At 37.3% G+C, this 25,274-nt stretch overlaps 1 protein-coding gene across 1 annotated transcript in view; it reads left to right on the plus strand.

The window, feature by feature from the left end:
• Positions 1-412: 412 nt before the first annotated feature.
• The window catches only part of ABCA12 (ATP binding cassette subfamily A member 12), a 180,496-nt gene continuing 155,634 nt past the window's right edge, over positions 413-25,274 (plus strand). The window contains exons 1-2 of the mRNA XM_024763225.1: positions 413-481; positions 12,480-12,573. Of these exons, the coding sequence (XP_024618993.1) occupies positions 413-481; positions 12,480-12,573 (163 nt within the window). The remainder of the gene's footprint in view (positions 482-12,479; positions 12,574-25,274) is intronic.

Here is a 25,274-nt window from a genome sequence, read left to right on the forward strand (position 1 = left end):
GGATAGGCAGTTAATTTTATGGAGAGTAGGAGGTGTGGGCTCAGCTTTTTTTTTTTTTCTTTCCGTGAGGCAGTATCTGAAGGATATTCATTCTCTCTTGAGTCTAAACTTTATGCAACAAGAAGCACCTGGATGTTATTTTAAAATAAGCAAAAGCCACCAAAAGATCCTGGTCTGGGTCCTTGTTTGAGAGAAAGAGTTGGTTGAGAAGTGTTCCTTGGTCAGGATTAACCCAAGGGAAAAATCCAAGAGGGAGAGAAGATCTGTGGGTTTCTTACCCCAGCCCACAGGAAGGCTATGCCATGAAAAGGCTTCTGACCCATTGACACGCAGCAAGTTGGACGGGGAACCAATTCTTCTTTTGAGGTTTGGAGGAAAAGAGAGGAATTCTCTTGTTCGTGGTGTTTGAAGGATGGCTTCTCCATTTCATCAGCTTCACATCTTGGTCTGGAAAAATTGGCTAGGCGTCAAAAGGCAGCCGGTGAGTAAAACAAGGGAAGGGGTCCTGGGGGAAAGGCTCCAGACAATTTTAAAATGTAGTGTTCATGACAGGTAAAAAGAGAAGGAGAAGAGTTTTAAATCATTTTCTAAAGCAGGAATGAGATATTTTGAAATCATCCCTGCATCTGTCTTACAGCTAACTGGGGTGAGTCTAAACATGCCCCCAAAGCTGCCTTTTGATTTCAGGAAATTAAAAGAATAAACCAGGACATGGCCCGGGCAAGAAAAGGATACATCTTGTTACTGGTTGAATTGGAACTTGTGTTGAATTCTAGATTTTGGGCCAAAATGCTTTCAGAAATTTTCCTAATGAATTCTGTTAAAAATGAGATGAGGAAAAGTTTCAGATGAAAGGTACAATAAATGGGGGAGAAATGTACTTAAAAACCAAAACCAATAGAAAGGTTGGTTGATAAGAAAAAGTATTTATTAGAAATGCCAAACAAAGGTTAATATGTATGTGATGCTTCAAGAGTATTATTGAATCACTTTACTGCTACAATCTGTCTACTCAGCTTATTGCAACATCTTTTTTTTTTTTGTGCTCTTACACTCATGTTTGCTTTTTAAATTACATAGCCAGCTATTACATCCTCACCAGATAGGGTGCAGGGAGATTGAGAAAGGAACTGGCTTCTGTGAGTTGTTGCATATTCAGAAGAATGTTTGAAAACTGGAGAAATCCAAAAAGACATTCAATATACTTCATTTTAGAAGGTAATTCCCAGCCTAAAATTAATGATATAAATATTTGCAAATAATATACATCATAGAAACCAAAGTTTAACTATACACCTTATCTCACTCTAGGTTTGCTTGCAGTGCCTGACGCCTTACTTACTTACTTACACCTTACAAGTGTTCTGATGTATATAGTATGAGGGAGAAGTTGATTTGCCTTTGTGAATTTGGTGGATAGGATTTAAAATCACAAGGCATTATGTGATTACACGGGTGTGGGTGTGGATATAAAATTTTAAATCATTAATATTTTTACTTCATTGTCGGAAGCAACACATCGGAAACAACACAAAAGTGAAACTTTCCATAATTTTCCCACAGTAGGTTCTGTGAGGAATTCAACAGGGAAAGAGTCTGGGTAGGTGGAGGTGGTTAGAAGACAAGAATTGGCTTCTTGGTTCTATTCCTCACTAGCTACATGACTTAAAGAGCATATCACAATTTCTCTGAGCACTGGTTTTCCCATTTGTAAAATGGGCATCTGGTCTACCATATCTGTCTCATAGGGTGGTAAGAACCAAATGTGCTAATGTATTTCAAAGTGCTTTATAAATGGTGAAACACTTGGCAAATAGATTATAGAGGGATTTGGGGCAATGTCTGTGTCATATTTTATTCAAAGTAATGGTGAAAGAAAATGCAGGGGAAGGGAGAAAGAAAGAAATTTATATACAGTAAAGTTCCTAAGTGTTGAAAACTCAATAGTTAAAAATAAAAGAATAAAGGAATTGAAAACGTATATCTGTTGCTGATAAGCTGAATGCTAAGGTGGTATATTTTCCTTACAATTCCATTTTACCTAAAAATTAGAAATAAACCCTCAGGTGAATAAATTTTTTCATTAAGAAATTTTATCTTTAGAAACTTTAATAAGTTCCTTCCTCATCTGTAAAGTAGCTGGCATATCAATTTTCTACTTTAGAGTTTTTCTCCATTTTAGTCAATTTCTGCTGGACATGGCATATTTAAAGAAGGTGGAAGTCAGGCATGCTAAAATGTTTTCACTATGATAACTTATATTATTCCTAAGTAACCAAAATCCCTGAAAGCCCCTGATAATAATACTTTTGCCTAGGGAAAGAGAATACATGAACTATTAGTTCATTTTGGGACATCAAATAATTCAGATCTTAAGAGCACCTTGAGAGAATGGGACCTAGCACAGTCTTGGTTGCAGGAAGTGAGATCATTAAAAGTCCAGAATTTGGGGCACTACAGAAGGCCCACCGGAATACATTATGAGTAACCAGAGGGACAGAAGAGACCTTTAGAAAATGGTGATGCCAAAAGGAGAAGGAAAGACAATTTTAAGTGGAGAGGTAGAGGGCAAAGAAAGGTGTATTTCCTCATAGTTTTGCCTAGAGCCAATCCTATGTCTTGGTACTGGAAGAGAGGACTTGAGGACCCAGGTGGAAGGGATATATGTGTGCCAGTGTTACTTAAGAGGGAAGAATGAGAAAATCAAGAGGTTGGAAAGTTAGGATTAAAAAATCTAAAAGGAGATAAATGTTTTTAAAATGTGAAAAGAGAAAATATAGACAAATTAGAAGACAGAACATGTAAAGAAGGGGTATATAAATTGGAGGAGAGGACAAAGTCTTTGTATAGGAACTGGACTTTGTCATCCATCAAGCAGTTATTTAAAATGCAGGTATTTTTCTCTCTATCTTTGTAATTGTTCTGAATATGGCACTTTAAAAATATACTTTTATACCCAGGAAAATAGAAATTAAGTTGTGTGACACTGGAAATGTATAGTCATTAGTGAATGTTGAGGGAAAATGCTAGTATCACCTCCATGCCATCCTCTTCCATTTTGTTTTCAAGAGAGTCAATCACAGAGCAAGGCAGTAGGAAGCATAGTGTGTAGAGGAAGAAGTTAGGAATCTATAAATGGAGACACAAAACAAGAAAAAAATATAGTAAAATTATTAAAGTTGAGTGGGGATTACTGAGGAAGTTTATTATAAAAGTATATACTAGACTAGAAAGTGAAAAAACAATTTTAAACAACTATGCTGTCTAAGAAGTAAAATAACAATGGAACAAGCTACATGTTGACCGGGCTGCAAAAAAGGGAAGGCAGGATTTTTAATTTTTTTTTTTTGCGGTACGCGGGCCTCCCACCGCTGCGGCCCCTCCCGCCGCGGAGCACAGGCTCCGGACGCTCAGGCTCAGCGGCCATGGCCCACGGGCCCAGCTGCTCCACGGCACGTGGGATCCTCCCGGACCGGGGCACGAACCCTCAGTCCCCCTGCATCGGCAGGCGGACCCCCAACCACTGCGCCACCAGGGAAGCCCAAGATTTTCAATTTTTGAGGTGACTTTCCTCAAAATTGTTCTTAGAGCTAATGTTTCTCTCTTTTTTGTAAAATCAAATGTCAGAATTCTGAAGTCTTTGAGATTATCTAGCTGCCTTGATTTTACAGGGCCCCTGAGAGCTCAAGGTATTTGTCCAGAGTCACGTAGTGAGTTTAAAAACACAGTTATATTCTACCAAAACTGGATCTCTTCTTTCCATTACCTCCTGCTGCTTCTCTATTGCTCCTAAGTTGAGTTTCCTTTCCCAATATTCTCTAATCCCTGCTCAGAGTTCAGCTCACCAACAAAGAGATCATATTTGCTAAGGAGGCCTTAGATATTGCTGTTTTTCAATATTAGTGGTAATACCATATTCTCAATTATATTGCAAAAAATGAATACTAGAGGAGTGTGAGAAAAATACATTAGGCACCAACAGAAATGTTAGGCAATAGAGAAAGTCAATTAGATGCAGTTGCTACCCTGCTGGTCTTGTAATTTAACTGTAAAATATAATGGAAAAATGAGCGTACATTCCACCGGTGATGGTTAGCAACAGGGAGGCTCACCTAATGAGATGCTAGTTAATGACAGGAAACAGAGTCCTGGGACAGCAAAGACACTGAAGGCTTAAAGACTAGATAGTGCAAGATAAGAATTTATCTTTCATTAAGAAGATGGATTCTAAATAGGCATATCAAGAAGTGACTACAAGTCTCTATAGAAGTGGAATCTAATTCCAGACTTATGACCTAAAGAAGGAAAATTAACTTCAGCTATTTATTTTCTGTTGTAACTATTTAGCTGGTGGATCACACTTTAGCTCAGTTGATGATAGACCTAGTTTTTCTATCATAGATATTCCTACAACTTGATAAACTTCTAAAACTGGATCGAATTTGACACTTCCTCCCCAGTCCTCACCTTGCTCATTTAATTTTCCCTCACAATGGCTAAAGAAAAAGGAAGACTTAACTTGAAAATTTGGGGACAGGTTGGTCCATGCATTAAAATAATTTTTTGATTAAAACAATTTAGAATTAAACTCGAATTTCAAATTTAATTCTAAATCAGATTAAAATGAATTCAGTGTTGCACAAGTCACTCAACTACATAGTCAAACGTTCCAGGCCCTTTTACCTCTTCTGGATCTGTACTATTTACTCCCTTAAGCCCTTTTAATTGTTCAAAAAATTTGTATCTACTTGTTCATTACGGTGCCTGGCACATAGCAGACATGCACATTTTATTAGTTTAGTCAAGCAAAAAGTAAATGAGGTAAAGATGTTTTGGAAGTGGAAGCAATAGAGAAATAATTAGCTTAAAGCCCAATAAAAATGTGTTATTTTCATAAACATCAAAGAAGGTTTACCAATCTTCAAATTGTATAATAATCTATAAATATGGATTTCAGAACATTGTCTTGATCCCAGTTTTTAGATGGGTTATTTATGTAGACGGCAGTGTTCACTAGCAGAAAGCCCAATTAACAGAACTCTTGTGCCACTTTTGTTTCCTTGTTTTGGGGGTGAAACTAAGGTTTATTTCATATCTAAAGTATCACACTCTTACTTCTGAATATGAACCTTGTTACTTGTTAACACCAAGTAACAGTCACCTTTGACTTAACAGACAATGCAAAAAGGAAGGAATAGAAGAGGAAGAAAAAGACTGTATACTTTATATAGGAAAGTTTGGGCGATTTTTATTTTCAGGTTTGTAATAAAAAGTTATGATTGTAGGTTACAGCTAAACCTTTAAATGACTTTCAATGCTGTCATAGGCTGAACTAATAAAACTGTGGTATTGCAATCAAAGAGAGCTAGTAATCTATTCTGTAGGGGTTTGGCTACAAAACTTAGTGGTTAACTGTGCAGGTGCTGAAATCAGGCTCCCTGGGTCCAAATATCAGCTCTAGCGTTTAGTGGCTTATGGAATGAAGGCTTATTTAGTCTCTTTAATATTCTAACTTCCCATCTGCAAGAGGAAATGAGGTGATTATATTAAATGAGATAGTGCATGTTAAGTGTTTAACGTAGCACCTTGCACATTCTCAGCAGTCATATATTAGCTATTATTTGGAGTACTTTCTTGAATTTTGATATTAATTTTAAGAAGACCACTTGACAACGAGAATTCACCCTGGGGAAGATATTTTGAAATCATATTTAACAGGGAATTGGTGAAGGAACTGGCATTGGTACCCAAGAGGAGAGAGGATTTTGTCTCTATTTGAATACTTGTAGAATTCTCCTGCCGGAGGGGAAGCCAAACTAAGACAAATAAATGTTAGTCATGGGAAGGAAGATATCACCTTGATATGAGCAAAAAAATCGGACAATGTGAGTTGTCCAATAATGAAGTCGTCTCGTGAAATATTGAACTTCTAGTCACCAGAAACATTCAAGTACAGGCTGCATAACAATACTGCAGAGATGTTTTCCCTAACTTTTCATGTACCAGTCATTCTGGACTTATTTCTTTTCCTGGAATATTCCACCCTCTTTCCCATTTGTGGGTCTTCACCCATATGTTTCCCCGGCTTGAAAGACTCCCACTTCTTTCTCATATTCTATCCAACACACATATCCTTTCTTCTGCCTGACCGTTTCTCATCTTTTAGCTTTAGATTTAGCTCCCCTTGCTTTATCTTCCTTTCACACTCTTGACTTCCTGTATCTTAGCATTATCTATTACATTTGGTGATAATTTTTTTTCATGTTTCCCTTCCTCAAAAGACTGAAAATTTTAAATGCTCTATCCTCAGGGCCAGGTACACAGTAGGCGCTCAATAATTTTTTATTGTGTTAATGAATGTATAAGCCTTATATGAATGATTACTATAGTGTATGTTAAACTGTAAGTTTCCTTAAGACTCTCCAAGACTGTGGTTTCATGGAGGGAAATGGAGAATCTTCATCCTAAACATTTTACTTTTATTTATTTTCAGAGTTAAGGAGAAGAATCCCCATTGAAATCTGGAAATTGTACTGATATTCAGTATTATTCATTTCAGACATAACTAACTTCTAACCACTGTAGTGCAAGGGATCCAAACTCAAATATCTATAAGGGCAAGACAGGCAATGTAACTGTGTGAAATGGGACAAGCATAGATGGTAGGAAATGAGGACATTTATGATTAAGACTAGAGAGTGAATATCCTACTTACAGGCATTCAAATTGTAGTAGTTTCTCAAATTTTTAAATATATAGTAATACATTGATTTAAAGTTCACCTGTATCTTATTTTCTTATTTACTTTCAATGAAAATAAGAACATAATAAAAAGGATGGCCACAACTGGAATCAGATGTATTAACAATAATTAGAATAAAGGGTTCTAACAAAGTGATGAAGTGTGAATGACTTACAGTTGAAATTATGTGCTCTGCCAAGAGTTTTCAGAAAATTAGATTTGAAAGGTTTTCAGAGATTTGAAACAATAGTTCTCAGCAAATGCAGAGGCAAATGTTACTAGGTAATTCAACTGAGTTAAAAAGGACTACAGATCTTGTAGTGAATGGAAATTTTGGAGTGAATTTACATTTGGTTCATTCAAGGAATTTCTTAAGATTTAAACCTAGAATTTTGAGGGGATGACCTCACTGACTTCAAGGCCACTGAAGTGTGTCCTGTCATCATCATTAATTCTCCAAAACTTATCACCTGCGTTGTGCAACAGGATAGAGTTCCTAGATAGAAAGCATGGTTTTTTTTTCTTTAAATCTCTTTTCTTGGTCCTCTTCTCTTTTGCTGTCTTTTATTTATTTTTATTTTTAAATTTTTAAATAGATTTATTTAATTAATTAATTATTTTTTGGTTGTGTTGGGTCTTCATTGCTGTGCACTGGCTTTCTCTAGTTGCAGCGAGCGGGGGCTACTCTTCATGTCTTTTAAAAATTGGTTCTGGATTTTCAAAAAGAATTACTTTTAAAATAATTAAAAATTTTTTAATTTTAAAATAATTTAAAATTTAAGGAGTTGCATGAACAGTACAAATATATATTTTTCTAGAGCTAGTTGAGATTGGTGCCCCATTACCTCAGATACTTTAGTGTGCATATTTCACAAACAAGGAAATCCTCCAATATAACCCAATACCACCATCAAATCCTTAGATCCAATTCAATATTCACCAGTTCTCCCAATCATGTCCTTACAGAAAAATAGTCCAGTCATGTTCTGTATCTAGTTTTTATGTCTTTAGTTTCCTTCAGTCTGTAACAGTTTGGTAGTCTTTCCTTGACTTTAATGACCCTGACACATTTTGAACATTCAAGACCAGTTGTTTTGTAGGGTATCTGTTGTTTTGTAGCATATTCATTTAGTAGAGACTCAGGTTATTTACCTCTGGAAGGAATACCACAGAAGTGATTCTCTGTTCTTCATATTGCATCACATCAGGTGGTGCATGATGTCAGTTTGTCTCATTTTATGGGGAAATATTTTGAGACCAACTACGTATTCCATTCCTCATTAAACTTTCAATTTATCTGTTTCCTTATACATTTATTTATATTTACATAGACTCATGGGTTCCTAATTTATTGTTAGATATACTCTTTTATTAACATAATGTCTTTAATGTTTAATTTTGGCCAGTGGGTCAGATTGATGCTCAGTTATGGTCATTTGCAGGTGTCTGTGTTTTACTGATGTGTCCCCATTATTCTCTGAGATTCTCTGAGCAGTATATCTAGTGCTCTTCTGTCTATTGGTCTACCTACCTACCTATTTCTTTCTATGTATGTATGTATGTATGTATCTAACTATCTCTGTGTCTGCATACATTCTACATATATTCTATAGCTCTGTTCAAGCTTGGAAATGGCAATACCCTAATAGCAACAAGCACACGTAGCTCTCATCCACTAAAAGAAGCTAGTGTTTCTTGAAAAAAATGGGTATTTTCGGGGCTTCCCTGGTGGCGCAGTGGTTGAGAGTCCGCCTGCCGATGCAGGGGACACGGGTTCGTGCCCCGGTCTGGGAAGATCCCACATGCCGCGGAGCGGCTGGGCCCGTGAGCCATGGCCGCTGAGCCTGCGCGTCCAGAGCCTGTGCTCCGCAACGGGAGAGGCCACAACAGTGAGAGGCCCGTGTAACGCAAAAAAAAAAAAAAAAAAAAAAAAAAAAAGGGTATTTTCAGGGCTGGGACAGAGAAAGTACACAATGAGGCAGAAACAACTTGTGGGACTGGAAAGAAAGAAAGAAGTTATACACACACATTTATCGCTATATTTCATGAACCAGCAGTTCATAGCCATATCTTTAATTGTAACCCAACACTACCGGGTTCATTCTAGTTTCGCCCTTTATCATGTTTATAATTTCTCTGATGGATAGTGAAAAGCCAGGCTCCTCCAACGTAGGATATGTTTACTTTTAATCAACCTTCCCATATGAAACCAATCACCTGCTCCTTGCCCTGCACAGACAGCCTCCTTACCCGACTTGGGTCCTGACACCCCATGTCTGGCTGCTGCACTGTGGATATCCTTTTCACCTTGCTAAGGACCCACCTCCCTCACTGTGTCACTGTGGTGCCCCGAGTCCTAATGTGAACTTACCTTGCTGCCCCACCTAAGGGATTTTGGGAACTGAATTTTTCAGAAAGGGGAAAGTGAAGAGAAAGCGAACAGAGGGGACATCTCAATAGCAAATAAACTCTGGAGTAATAAAAAGAGACAAATGCCATGGCCCACTAAGGAACTGTAAATTATTCAGTGTGCATATGCCCTTAGATGTCAAGAATTCAGGGAGTATGGAATGCAAGTGAGCTATAGAGGCACGTGTGAGATAATTAAAATATTAGCAAAAATATGAAACTCTTAAAAACTATTTTTCCCAAAGTTTTCAAGTAGCCCCCGATGTCTGTATATATAAAATCAATATTTTAGCCTTTTCTCCAAACAAACAAAAAAAGTCATGGCTCATCGGTTTAATATTTGGATCCTTGACATTGCATTCGCTTCTAGGTTGTTTATGATAATATTTAGAATGGTGTTGAGAGCAGTCCTGCTGCTATGAAAATTTAAATTTTATTTCTTGCTTTTGTGATTAACTTGTCAACCTTAACGTTCCTGAGATCACAGTGTGGAGGGCTTTGGATTTATTATCCTCCTAAAGTGCTGTATGCAGAAATGTTCTCCAAACCTCTCTGACCTAAAATCCTGGGGGAAATCTTGTGATAATAGATTGTTTATGGGCTTGCGGTGGATTTTACCTAAAATAGGGTGCCTTAAACTACTCTGATACTGCATTTTTGTTTGGATCTAAATCACGTCTAAAATTAATTTCAAAATTACCAAAACATCCTCATGAAACCATAAAATTATATCAACCAAAAGATAACTTAGAGATATCCCATGACATATGTTCTTTATTTGAATGCAAATGTACATTTGTGTTGGTGCAGCTGATCTCAGTTGCTCGCTGAATTCTCATGAGATTGCTATGGAAAATGAATAGATGTTCCTAAAAGTAGTTATGGGGCACTGAACCTACTCAGATGAATACATTTTTAAAAGGATAACTATGGCTTCAAATATAAAACCAATAAATCCACAAACATTAAATATTTTTAACCTTAATTCCTTATAGTCCACATTTCAAATGAGTCACATAGAATAAAAATTGTACCTTGTATATAGGATCTTTGAAGAACAGACTCTAATTTTCAAATATATCAGAGATTAGGCTAGAATAATAGCACATCTTATATTTTCATAACACGCATGTTTTTCCAATACACTTTCTGTAGTACTTTCGTATTCCTCGGAGCAGCATGATTTTTTTTTAATGCTATCTTAGTATCTTGGTGTTCACATCCTTGTCCCCTGCTCTGCTTTCCAACTGGGTATGTAACTTTGGATAAGTTATGCTAACCCTCTGCAACCCAGAGAATAAAAAGGGGAGTTGGATCAGATCAAGGCTTCTTAGCCTCTTCTGTGTTCTGGATGTCTTTGACAGTCTGGTGAAGCCTATGGCCCTTCTAAGAATAATGTTCTTAAATCAGTGAAATAAATACAATTACAAATAAAACCAATTATATTGAAATTCAGTTATTAAGGTATCAAAAAGCAAGTTTATGATACGGTAATGCATGTTTATTCTATCATTAAATAAATAAAGGTGAATCCATGACTACTATAATTTTAATGCTGTGATGAGTATAAACAGCCCTTTGAGGTATCTGCAGCAACACTAATACGATTTGAAAATATCTGTGGTTTCTATTGGTGACAAAGTCACAGGTACTTCTAATACCATTGTGGTTCCTAGCCTATATTCATCATTAATGGAAATACTAAAGAGTCATAAGCTGGAGAAAATAAAAATGTGATCTTTTTTTCCTGTCCAAGTTTAGAAATGCCCAGAATTCTGTGCATTAGATGATCTCAAAGGAAATTTCCAACAAAAATATTCCAAGACTGTAAACAGTCCTGCTAGTTAGGTAGGGTGGTGTGCATTTAGAATTCCTCTATTCCATGTGTGGACCATGGACAGAAGCATCAGCTCACCTACCTGGAGCTTGTTAGAAAGAGATACAGTACCTCCAGCCAGCCACAGAGCTACTGAATCTGAATCTATGTGCTTATAAGATCCTTAGGGGATTTGGTACGCACATTAATTTTTGAGAAGTGCTTCTATAGATTAGGCTGTTGAGCCTGTCTGGGAGCTTTTAAGCTGTGGTTAAACTGAGTACCTTAGGATTCCCCAGATCGACAGTCAACTTCCTCCATTTTCTAAAACTTGACCTTAAACCCAAAGTTCTAAGAATTTGGTGACAGATCTGCCAGCAAGGAGATCAGTGCTGATAGAGACACATGGAGATTTTCATGGAAAATTTAAGTTGGGGGTTACTTAAGGATCAATAGTTGAATGGGTCTAGATTGTTTTAGAGAATCGAAGAGCCCCAGGCAGTAGTTTGAGATTTGGCAGAAGCAAATCGTCTCTGCAAAATGGGGGAAGAATGAGAACAAGTCTGACTGCATAATCAGATAGAAACATAGTTTAACTATAGGCACAGTTAATGTTCTTGTGAATACATGTTTTTCACTGCTATGGAACCAATTTTATAGGTGTGTAAAATATGAAGCAGATAGTGTCTTATGAACTGCATCATGTTTACATGGGGAGGAAAGCCACTCCTGAAGTGTCTTACAGTGAAATTCTCTAATAGAAATTTCAATGTAATATACATTTATCGAACCTCTATTCTATACCAGTGGAAATTCAGGGATGAATTAGACACTGTTCTTGCCATAAAAGAATTACCAGTTTATTTCATGAGCCAAGCCAAAAAAAGATATATTGACAAAAAGAGTATAAGTTCTATAATAGAAGCAGACACAAGATACTATTTATAGTGGTTTGGAGGGGGTTGCATAGAACTTTAAGTTTCTGTTTACTCTTTTACTTGTTGACTCAGCCATTCATTCATTCATTTGTTCAACAATGTTTATTGAGCCATTAGCCAATGTCACACACTAATCTTTATGCCTGAGCGTAGAATGCTAATATTGGAAGTGGTAAGATACATCTTGGTTGAAATTAGGTTGGGTTTTATATGCCCTGTTTAGCATGTTGAGCCTTATCCAACAAACAACTGGGAAGCTCTAAAAGATTTTCAAGTTAGGAAGTTCCTGATCGTACTTGAATTTGAAAAGCATCATTCTTGGGACAGTCATGAAAGGTGACTGGACAGGGGACTTCAGAAGGTTATTTTAAGATTTTAAACCTGGAAAAATCCTTCTTGTGTTTATTTCAGGGTTTCTCGCATTTTTAAAACTCTCTCATTCCTTTCTTATTAATAATATTTTCAGGCAAATATCTGGCTTGTGTTGGAATTTTATAGTATAATGTACTTCTTGTCAGGTGTTTTGGTTTAGCAATATAATTAACTTTTTTTTTTTTCTATCATTACTTTGCAGCTTTGGACACTTGTCTTGATTTTATGGCCAGTTACTATTTTCTTAATTTTGGCTATTACCCGGACCAAATTTCCTCCAAAACCAAAGGCAACTTGTAAGTAAATGAGATTTGTTTATTTCCCTAAGTTTTGGATTCTAGTTAAAATTTATTTTGCTACCACTTTAGTGTTTTATTGTAAAATTTATTTTTCTGAGTAGTGTTCCCACTTGGAAGTGTTTGTATAAATGCTTAGTGTGTCTTTTCCCCAGTCTTTTGAATCAGTAAGAAGTTGAGCCTGTAATATTTATCTAGAAAAATATAAAGTATGTAGGAGCAAGAGTATATTTTAATCTTTAACTATAAAATTTTAACTCATTTAGTGTTCATCTCATAAATCCCACCATAGTGTGTACACCACAAACAAGCAGCCATCTCAGACTTAGATCATCCTTTTCTTTTGTATCATAGCAGAAGCCATAGAGTGGAATTTGATCAACTGAACAAATGAAATCCAGAGTACTATAAAAATCTCATCTTTTGGGGCTTCCCTGGTGGCGCAGTGGTTGAGAGTCCACCTGCCGATGCGGGGGACGCGGGTTCGTACCCCGGTCTGGGAAGATCCCACATGCCGCGGAGCCCCCGGGCCCGTGAGCCATGGCCGCCGAGCCTGCGCATCCGGAGCCTGTGCTCCGCAACGGGAGAGGCCACAGCAGTGAGAGGCCCGCGTACTGCAAAAAACAAAACAAAACAAAACAAAACAAAACAAAACAAAAATCTCATCTTTCTTCAGGGCTAATACATGAATGGCGCAGTATATCAAAACATTTAGTTTAAAAGAAGATTATTTTCCAATTAGTGTTGTTTCAGCTACATTTAGTCATTACCAAGTTACAAAATGGGCACAGTGCCCACGCAGTTCGTGATTTCTTTTGGATCCAGGATGGAAATGCAGAAGAGACTCAGAAAAGTCTTCAAAACTGAGCAGGATGAGCCTTTTAACCCCAATGATGTGAACAGTATTGTTTTTGCTTTTGTTTTTAAACTTCGGAGTCAGTTTTCTTAGGAGAGGAGTAAAGTCAGGTCAGATGTTTCATGTTTCACAAAGCAGCCATCTCCTAAAAAGCTTTCCTGTAAATCAGATTTCTGAAAAATCAAATTGTATTTCAGATAAATTATGGTAATCCACCAAATAAAAGAACACTATGCCGAATTATTCGTAAAGAGAATAATGAGCTAGTGACATTTTAAAGTAAGCACAGTGCTTTTCAATCACCCAGCCCTAAGAAGTAAGATGAGAGCCATGGTGGAATCTGCTTGAATTACACACAATATGATAATTCAAAAGAAAGTATCAATTCAGTTAGTGTGAAGCATTTAAACTCTTGGTGCTTGAACAAATAATCCCTTACATTTGAATTGCACCTTATCATTTCTAAAGGACTTTTGCACAAGTGATTATGTGGAGTTATTGATGAGATTTTATTAGGTTGTTTATAAAAACAGCATAATTTTGTTCTCTTCATATTGTGTGTATATTAGTTCTTTATTATAACAGATTAATTCCATTGTATACTGTTGGAATTTATGTATTCTTGTATATCTTAAATAACATGGACTTGAGAAATAATGCATTCAGCACATAAGGACAAATACTCTTTGAACTACTCTAGTTAAAGATGCTAATTATCAATTTGCTAGCGATAGTAATAGGAGTTTGTTAGGTTCTTTCAACAACTTATTTTCACCAATTTCTTGTTCTTAAGGATTTTTCAGTTATATAAAGTTCCTTTTCTAAAACTTCTAAGAGAAAAATATAAGGTGTATGAATGAGTAGTCTTAAACCAATTGATGTTACCCTATAGGATTTAGAGATTCATGGGGAAAATCATGGAGAGCTCTTATAATCCCACTAAATTATAAAGAAAAACTTGGAAAAGCCATGTGACAAGTGCTTCACAGACCAAATAAAAGGCTCTGCAAAACACACTATCCAAAAGGAAATGAATAACCATTTTTTACTGTGAACCTATTATCATACTCTAGTAATAATTAGCTTAGAAGCAATTATGTTTGTGGGTAGGAGGGAACAAAATTATAGAAAAGTTCAAATATTGAAAGTATTTTTGCTAGTCTCTCAGACCGTGTAAGACTCAGTCTAGAAAATAGTTTATTGGTTTGTTATTAGAACTGAAAGGGACCCTCTCACTTTACAGATGAGAACCCTGGGACCCAAGGATATTTTAATTTGCCAAAATTCAGTCATGTGGGATAAGAGAGAAAGGTATTGGAAACCACCTTTATTTATTCTTTGTCCATGAGATTTGTGTCATATCTTACCCTCTTACACATAGAGCCAAATACAAAGTATGTCCAAGATTTTAACTCATCCTATAATCAGTAGAGTATAAAATGTAATTTTATAATTGGAGGTACTATTCTGTAGAGTAATGTAGAGAATCTAAAACTAGTATAGATGCAGTTACTTTTTTTTTCTTTCTTGTGGTAGAGAGAGAATAACTTCAAAATGATAGTTTGGATTTAGGTTTTTTAATTCTGTTTTTTTAGATTGTTGTTTTTCTTTGTTTCCCACATCTATTATACTGGAAGATTCAAATGAGCTGATAATAATCATGATAAATATTTCTTGATCTCATACTATGTAATGGCTGTGTTCCTTATTTCACAGTCAAGAAAACCAAGGCACAGAGAGGTTAAGTAACTCATTCAAGATTGCACAGTTAATAAGTGGTGGTGTCAGTATTTGAACCCAGACAGTCTGGCTCCAGAATCTGGTTTTAAGCTTCTAGGCTCACATTTCTTACATCCAGTAGTCAGCACTAATTTTTCATGTTTCATTATTTAGGTTTTGCAAAAGTAGACTAAAAATTAGAAATTAGGAATATAAACTCCTTCCCTGTCTCTATCATGAAATAAAAAAAATATGGGGAAGAAGTGGATTCTGATGTATGTATCAGACTTATCCTAAATATTATTTTTTAATGTGGAATGCTGCCCCTGTTTGACAAATTCTGCATGCATCATTGTAGTTCTAGTATCACAGAAATCAGATCCTGCTTAACAGAGTAAAAATCCTTTTTGGACTTCAGTGACTTCTTCAGTACTAGTTGGGCAATAGAGAAATGAAGATGAAACTCCAGACTACACCCCAGCTGAAACTCAGCTATGGTGAGAATGGGAGTTGTCATCCCGTGGGTACATTCTGCTCCCAGATTAGCCAGGCAGGTATGTAGGACTGGTAAATCATTCAGAGCAAATATAATCAGCAACTCAAAGGACTCCCTCCATAGTCCTTCTGTTGGGCCCTGGAGAAGACTGGATTTTTGGTGAGTAAGGAAGCTGCTGCAGTCCCTGCCATGGTGAGCATCAGTCTGAAGCAAAATGCTTACTTTTGGCATCATCTGCCTTCATTTACTCCCTTTTGTGTTGCCACCCACAGCTTAGGTTAACTTGCCCCTGCAAATAATAAGTCCCAGGTAAAGAAAGCTTTCCAAAGGCTGGCAGACAGGCCCAGATACTTCTTGTTCACACGGAGAAGAAATGGGCCTACGCGCCAAGTCTGAAATAGTTCCAACCGCTTGTAATCTCTACAGGCAGTGGCTTGTCAAGAGGCAAGCTTTAAAAGCCAAAATATTATGCTTAGGAGCAAAAGCAAACAAAAGCAAACCAAACTCCCAAATCACATTGAGGCTAAGCCAAGCTATAATGTGCAGAAAGTTGCTTCTGTCTCCTTTTAACACATACATACCCATGAAAGTGCAGGCAGACAGTTCCTCAGTGATGATTACTTTACAAGACCCACCCATAATGAAATAAGTGGACTCCCAAAAATGTAGTATTGCCAACAAGAAGTCACATTTTTATGAAGTTAATGAAAAACAGTGTTTTTTAAGTGGTTGAAAATATCACTGAAATGGAAATTGTACTGTACAAATATGATCATGTGCTAAATTAAACTCCAGCCGTCTCGAGGCTGTCACTTTCTAATACCCCTGCCCCCTCAGAAAATAAGAAATTCAGCCAGTCCCACAGCTGAAAACAGGGACTGTTGGAAGGCAAGGGAAACTGCTAACTGAATGATATCTAAATTTGTGTTATCACAGGGTTAAACTGAATTCCACCCATCCACATGTGACTCAGCAGCTTTGGTAAATCCAAGGTCATCATTCCTCACACGTCTTTGGCTTCCAAAGCATACATTTTGTCTTCATGGATGCAATAAAAATAATAATAGTAGTAAACATTTATTGACAACTTGACCATCGGCAGGCACTATGCTAAGTACTTTGCATATATTTCCTGAGTTAAGACTTACATCATCTCTTTGAACTATGTAATATGATTATTCCTATTTTAAAGGTAACAAAACTGAGGCATAGAAATGTTAAGTAATTTACTAACGTTCACATAATTACTATGTCCTTGAGCCTGGATTTTAACCACAGTTCCCTCCCCTCCCCCAACCCATACAGTGAGTTTTTCCAGGTTACAAATGCCAACAATGGCAATCCTTAGGCTCATTTGAGTTTACAGCCTCTCCAGTTTCTTCCTCATACCACCTGTTAGTACTGTCAGAGATCGAAGATGGTTGTAAAAGTGAACTCAGTTGGTTTTTCTATTTGTCAGCAGCTCTAGGAAAAAATGTGAGAAGAAGGATTGAAATTATTGATTACTTGGTGGCTTGTGGGATCCATGGGTGTTGTTATACCTACGGTATCTGAATTGTTAGTGGGAAAGAGCCTATGAGGCCCCTCACTGGTGAAGGCTTTGAAAGCCAGAGGAGTGAGGTTTGTTCTGGCCCTGCTCTTGCTCTGACTTTTTGTGTGGTGTGTTTTTTGTTTGTTTGTTTTGTTTTGTTTTGTTTTGTTGCGATACGCGGGCCTCTCACTGTTGTGGCCTCTCCCGTTGTGGAGCACAGGCTCCGGAAGCGCAGGCTCAGCGGCCATGGCTCATGGGCCCAGCCGCTCCACGGCATGTGAGATCTTCCTGGACTGGGGCACGAACCTGTGTCCCCTGCATCGGCAGGCAGACTCTCAACCACTGCGCCACCAGGGAAGCCCTGTGTGGTGTGTTTTTATGAAAGTGAAGGCAAGTGCACAAGGATAGAATTCCGGGGTGTACCATGCTCTCCAGAACACTCATGATTTAATAGTATTAGTTGAGGGACCCATGGTAAATAATATCCTTTTGTATGTTGATTGGCTAAAATTAATGTAGGCTTTGTTCTGGGAAGATCAGAACTCATCATCACTCATCTTCTGCTCGGGATTGCCCCATCCGATTTCTCCATTCTCAGGTGTGCCAGCAACACTAGGTAATCTCTCAGGTTAGAGACATCTGAGTCATCTTGACTCCTCCCTTTGCTTCACCTCCCAAACCACTATCCTTCAAATCAGAATCCATCTTGCGAAATGTGTCCTGGAGTTATCCCTTCCCTTCCATACTTCCTGCCACCGTTTGGTTCAAGATCTCAGTTTCATGCCTGGATTTCTTCAAAAGGTGTATTTTTATTTGTTTTTTATTTGTGTTTTTTTTGTTTTTGGTTTCTGGAAGTCCTGCCTCTAACTCTTCCCACATTTTATCATCAGATAATCTCCTAAAATACTCTTTGGGTCAATCAGATTTCAACTCCTCTTTGCCTCACTTTCAGGACCTTCGTAATTAGGATTCATCCAACTTTCTGTTCTGAAGTATGATGCCTAAAGAAACTGTTTCTGAAAGTCTTCCACACATCCCATGCTCATGGCTCCCCCCACCATTGTCTATTAAAAGACAAGCTTACCCTTTCACCTTCCCTGGTCATTCAAACTCCAATTATTTCTCCTTTATATCTTTCTTGTGGATATATTGGCTACTAATGAGTGGTCTTTGACCGCTTTATGCTTTAATCTGGACTCACTCATTGGACAGATAGCACATTAATAGCAGAAATCATATCATAACATCACACTCTTATCACACTCTTGTCAGATACAAGACAATTATGTATGTAATGTATGTAATTCCTAACATAGGGAACAAAATAGGAATGCTATGTGTTGGTCAGAATTTGATACAGTTTGAAAAATTGATATGGATTATTAGATTACAAAATTCATCCAGAGATGGATAATAAAAAAATCAGTGTAAGTCAGGTGGGTGAAGGACAACAAGTTAGCTTGTTTAGGGTTTGATTTTTACTTCTCTGACCCAGGTAAACATGACTGTGCTATCAAAAATGTCTATAATGGTAATATTAGGAAAAGAAAATGGATATAAATCTCCCTCACTCCTCCCCAGGTAGATTTACCTGGGAATTTCCCTCACAAATTAATAAATTCTTGTGGACGCATATGAAAGATTTTTGTGTGGGAGAGACTTACAGTCTGCTTCTTGTTTAAGTTCCAGAAATGTTGGAACAGCTTTTTTTTTTTTTAAACACCTTTATCGGAGTATAATTGCTCTACAATGTTGTATTAGCTTCTGCTGTATAACAAAGTGAATCAGCTATATGTATTCATATATCCCCATATTCCCTCCCGCTTGTGTCTCCCTCCCATCCTCCGTATCCCACCCCTCTAGGTGGTCACAAAGCACCGAGCTGATTTCCCGTGCGATGCACTACCAAATATAAAATAGATAGCTAGTGGGAAGCAGTCGCATTGCATGGAACAGCTTTTGAATGTCAAAGCCAGAGTCCCATCATTTACTTCTTCCATCAGTAAGTCAGTAGTTAACTGTTTTGGGGAACATTACTGACCCTTTAGATGACAACCCAGAGGTAAATTCCGTGAAACTCATAGAAGCCGAGGACCGGGATTAGATGGTGATTGCCTGCTCCAGCGCTCCGGGCAGACTTGAATGGAGCAGGAGGAAAGGGGACGTGAATACGGCCCCGCTACACTCGTGCACAGGGACGGCCACAGTTCCTGCTGGTAGTTGCCCATCTCCCTGACTTGGAATTCTGCCATTCTTTCACGCAGTGCAGATGGGCACACCCTAATGCCACATAACATGACAAAAGGATTTATCAACTAACTCCCTCTTAGGCTTAGTGCACAGAGTTGCATCAGAGAACGGGAAATACCTTGAAGTACAATAACAATTTAACAATCAGAAAGATAAAGCGTAAAGAATAGCTGTTGATTGCCCAGTGGAGGATTTTGTTTTTCTGCTCCTTTTGCTTCATCCCTACTTTTAATGATCTACCTTACAAGCTTCCCACAGGTGACTGCCTCACTGAAAGTGGCTCTGGGAGTCACATGCCTTCTCTTTTTTTTACTCCCTTTCCCTTTTCTTCCCGTTATAAAGAGCAGAGGAATTCCTGCTACTGTCAGATAGGAACCTCTAATATCCAAGCCTGTCTGATAAATACAGATAAATAAATGATTGCTTGTAAAATTCTCACAAGTATAGTAATGTCACTTGCTGACGTACCACTATCAGTTGATGTTTCCAATATACCCTTGGAGCTAAGAGGCTGATTTAACAAAGTAATTTCAGCCTATTCCTTTTCACTTGTCAGAGAACATAGAGCCCACACACAGGCTCACAGGTGAGGGTCTGGCTTCATGGTTGGCTGTGTGTTTTCCTGAGTGACTGTTTTATTAAACCTTCCTCTAAGCACCACCCAGGAAAGCTGGCCTACCAGACCTTAGTCATTTTACGCTACTCTCGCTATTCAAGTCTTCTCATTCTCTTTGATTAGATCATATCATGTCCTTTGCTTAGATAAATGAACCAGTGTATTTTTAGAGTGAAAGTATCTCTCATGGAAGAAATGCCACAGCATACAATATTGGCTTGTCTCAGGTCAGTTAGAATTTCATTGTGGGTTAGAATTAGAATGACCTATAGTATTTTCACATTAAAAAATAAAATCTTTGTTTTGGTTACATATTTATGTATTTATGCTTATATATAAAATCATTACCATCGTGAGAGGCAATGTAGAAGCTTAGAGCACAGACTAGAGATGCAAACTGCCTGTATTCACACATAAGCCTAGAATAAAACTCTTGGATCTTGGAGGCTCATTTTCCATATCTGTGTATTGAAGTTAATAATAGCACCTACCTCATAGAGTTGTGAGAATTAAATGAATTAATACTTGTTAAATACTTAGAAAAGTACCTGGCACATAATAAGAGCTACATTAGTGTTGGATATTATTTTTTATATTATATATGATATAATAATACATATAGATGTATTATAGATAATAGATGTATTATAGATAATAGAATATAGATGATAGATAATATCAATAATTGAGTATCATTGAAATCATCTAGGCTCTCATTATTTGACGGATAAGAAAACAGGCTCAGAAAATTTAAGACACTTGATTAAGGTTTCACATTTATTCTTGCCATTGTCACATATTTAAAAGGTATCTCATGTCTGTGCTGATCAAGAACGTCATGAGGACCCAGAGCAATCAAGTCTATAACAGACTATGTATCAGGAACTAAAATAAGTACGCAATGCAATAAATTCCCCAGTGGAGGTCGGACCAAGAGCAGAAGCAGCAGAAAAGATGGAATCCAAGCAGTTTTACCTGGAATCAGGGCTAGGGCCATGGGGAGGCAGATACAAGGCAAAATCTGAGGGGTTAACAAAAACTCGGTAATCAAGATCAATCATATTTCAATACAATATTCTAAAATATAAAAATTAATTTAAAAATTCAATATACAAAATACCAAAATTTTAAATAAAGTCAAGATCAGTGTTACTGCTTTTTCTTTTGCCTTGGGCTCTGGTGTGGCTCATATAGCACTACCTGGGATACCAGGAAAGGTTTCACAAGGAAGTTCTGTGTCTTAGCATGATTCTTAAAGAATGAGTAGGAGTTTGTCAGCTAGACAACTAGTGTCTTTGCATTCCTAACAGAGAGCAATCAACATGAGTGAAGACATAGGACATGAAAGAGTTAGATGTGCCAGGAATTTGGAGTTTGCTTTGTCTGAAAAAGGAGAATGTTTATTGTGAGTGTTGGGAGATGAGGCTATTTGGTCAGTAGCAAAAGTATTGGACTTTATTTTGAAGAGGATGAGAAGACATTGGAACTTTTGAGTAAATTAATTTTGTTTTAAAATATTTATCTCTTTTTCTGACCATAGAAATACATGCTCATTTTTAAAAAATTAAGTAATTTAATACAAGTATTCATGTTGCAAAAAGGAGAAGTCTCCTTGCCTTCTAAAGTAATATAAGTAACATAATCTTGCCTTCTAAAGATAACCATCGTTAACATTTCAGTGTACATTTTCTCAGACTTTTTTCTCTGCATATAACACACGCACACGCACACACACACACACACAACTAAAATTCGAACATCGGGATCAGATAACATTTTAGAAAGAGTTCCTACAGCAGAATGAAAGAGGGTTTAGTAGGAACTGGTGACTGGCTTGGGCACAGAGTTCTGGTTTTAAGACTCGCACTTCGGTTTTCATTTTCACGATCTCTTGATTACCCTGGGAATGCTAGGGGGCTAAAATGTCTGTAGACTTTTCTATCACAGTTGGTGATTTCCCCAGAATTTTTTTTAACACTGCCTCCTTCAATTCTTCATTTTCTTTCCAGATTTTCAAATCCAGATTTCTTTAAAGAATAATTACTCTTTATAATATGGAGGTCTTCCATGCACAACTAGCTATAACCCTCTAATTTCATACTGTCCAAATGAGATTAACACAATTTAGGACAAATCTGGGAGTGGAATTGCAGCTAACTAAAGAGAATCACAATATTAACAGTGTTTTTTCTCCTTATCTTTTCTCTATCTTCATGATTTACAAATAGATACACTTAACCACTCGACCTTAATCAAAATCATCTAAATACACCTGTTGAAAGACATAGATTCCAGGGTTTTGCGGTAGGCTTTCGTTTTTTGTTTTTTTTTTAACATCTTTATTGGAGTATAATTTACAATGGTGTGTTAGTTTCTGCTTTATAACAAAGTGAACCAGCTATACATATACATATATCCCCATATCCCCTCCCTCTTGCGTCTCCCTCCCACCCTCCCTATCCCACCCCTCTAGGTGGCCACAAAGCACCCAGCTGATCTCCCTGTGCTATGCGGCTGCTTCCCACTAGTACTGTAGGCTTTCTGAATTGTCACCTGGTGATGGTGATGGAGAAGGTGGTGATGAGATGCTGAGGTGATGAGGTGCTGAGGGTAGTGAGTGGGGTGGAGTTTAAAGAACCCCTTAGATGATTCTTACGCAACCTAATGTTTGAGAGCTTTCTTTTTCTTTCTTTTTAATTATTTTCTTATTTTAAGTCAGTTGCATTTTCTACTGGCTCCGTACTATTGAATGAATTTAATTCTTTGAGTAATTTCATGGAAGAATTTGCTTTTACCCTGTTACCTTGCAGCCATTGCCAGCATTCTCTGCCTCATTTTAGCACTGAATCTTTTGCTGTAATCCTAAGGATGTCCAAAGATTCACCATTTTTCATGTCTTATGTTGAAGACAACATTTTCAGGACAGTTGAGGAGAATGCCTTCTCTCAAAGAGTACCATCAGATTGGTGACTAAGGAAAGAAGTGTTCATAATTCCCTGAATTTTTCTGCACCGATGTTTCTCCAAGATGATTTCATGGTTAAGTTACATGGCCTGGGGAACCCAGTTCCACTGAAACAAGTGTTTCACACTCTAACATTGCATCACTGTGCTGCTAGTTTCATAAATATTAGGAGAGTGAGAAAATGTCCAAAAAATCACTTCATTGTTTTGAAATTGCTGTCCTCTGTGGAGATGATACAAAGATGCTTCTGGAGATTCATATTCTACAAGACATGCCTAGAGCTGTAACAAATAGGCCTGCTCTCTGCCCTTAAGATGCTTACAATCTAATTGTGGGGGGAAGAAACACACACATAAAAATTTACATGCCATAATAGATGAAAAAATATAACTAAAGTAAAAGTGTTAGATATAACTCTTAGCACAGTGCTTTGCACATATCAGAAGCTCAGACATTCATTGATTATTTAATAGTGACATGTAATAATAATATAAGTACTTAGGCAAATAAGTAGTATTAAATAAACAGCATTGGTGACAAAAACTACTGGAATTTTAAAAAAGGAAGAGATTGCTATGAATTAGCATAGTCAAGAATTACCCCAGTACTTGAGCTTGGAAGGAAAAAAGATTAATGTAATGCCTATGCAACAAGAAGATATGTGCCCTTCAAGATTTAGAAAGGTCAGGATTAAAAACTGGGTGAGGATAGGTAGATTGGTTTGGCCAAAGTCGAGTGTGCTAAAGAGTAGAGGAGATCAAGTTGGGTGGGGTTTGATCATGTAGGGTTTTTAATACTAGACCTAGATGTTTGGATTTTCTCCTGTAGTAATAGAAGCATTGTGAGGAGGTATTTAATTTTTCTTTTTCTGATATGGAAGCTAAACTAAAGGAAGTTTGAAAGATTTTCTTCCATAATTGTTTATCTTCATCCAGATGTTTCTACCACAGGCTATATTAGTTATCTGTGGCTCTATAACAAGTTGCCAAAACTTAGTGGCAACAACAGTAAACATTTATTATCTTCCAGTTCCTATCGGTCAGAAATTTGATAGTGGCTTAACTGTGAGTTTTAGCTTCGAGTCTGTTACGAGATTGCAATCAAGGATTTTGGCTAGGGTTGCCTTCATATGACACCTTGACTAGGGCCGGAAGATCTGTTTTCAAGGTGGATTGCTTATATGACTAATGAGTTGGTACCAATTCAATTAGGCCTCAATTGGTGAGGACCCTCAGCTTCCTTCTGTAGGTTGCTTCAGTGTCCTCATGACCTGGCAGCTGCTTCGCCAGACCAAGCAATACAAGAGACAGTCAGATGGAAGTTATCCTTTTTATCACCTACCCCCGGAAGCCTCGGAGCATCGTTTCTATCATGTTCTGTTCATTAGAAATAAGTCACTAAGCCTGACACATATTCAAGGGCAAGGGAATTAAGCTCTGCCTTTCAAAGGAAAAATTGTCAAAGATTCTGTGGACACATTTTAAAACCATCACATGGACTAACAAGAGCCAGTGATACAATAATAGTGTACATGAAACATGCTTGAAATATCCAGCCCCATCACAGCAGAGTCCTTATCTGTTTGAGGCCATACTGCATTCCTTGCAACTGGCACAGGTGCCTGCACATGGAAGCATCATTAAATTTTTTTTGAAGTATTGCTATTTTGTAGATGAAGGTATTTATTTTCAGAGATTTTAGTGACAGATCTCACTAAGTAAGTGTTGAAGCCAAGATTTAATTTGGTCTTCCTACCCAAATTCTCTTTCTACTCACCATGCTATCTGTCAAACAGAATCACTCATCTCTATTAGAAATGCTCACTTGCTATTGGCATAGCTAACAGAACCACTCTCTGGAATATTACCTGGCATTTAGTAGTCACTCAAGAAATATTTGTTAAACAAATGAACAAATTTAGTGCAACAATACATGAAGACCTGAGATATGAAGAAATCTGTTCAGATTTACTGACAAGTCAGTGGAAAACTGGGGAATACAGACCAGAATGCTTGCTTCTTTCACAGGTTATTATTTTATCATATTCATTGAAAGGACATTGTGTCTAATGTATAGAAGTTAGATACAAAAAATATAGATGTGGAGCTCCTGTGATTTGAGAAGTTTATGATATGATGACTCTACATAGGATTCTGTGTGGAATGAACTTTGTATCATTGTGCCATTGTTTTTTTAAATTAATTAATAATTGCTTTACAACGTTGTGTTAGTTTCTGCTGTACTCCCTCCCAGCCCCCACCCCCCCTTC

This window comes from Neophocaena asiaeorientalis, unplaced genomic scaffold (assembly GCF_003031525.2).
Source record: "Neophocaena asiaeorientalis asiaeorientalis breed wild unplaced genomic scaffold, Neophocaena_asiaeorientalis_V1.1 scaffold86, whole genome shotgun sequence".
Classification (NCBI taxonomy): domain Eukaryota; kingdom Metazoa; phylum Chordata; class Mammalia; order Artiodactyla; family Phocoenidae; genus Neophocaena; species Neophocaena asiaeorientalis.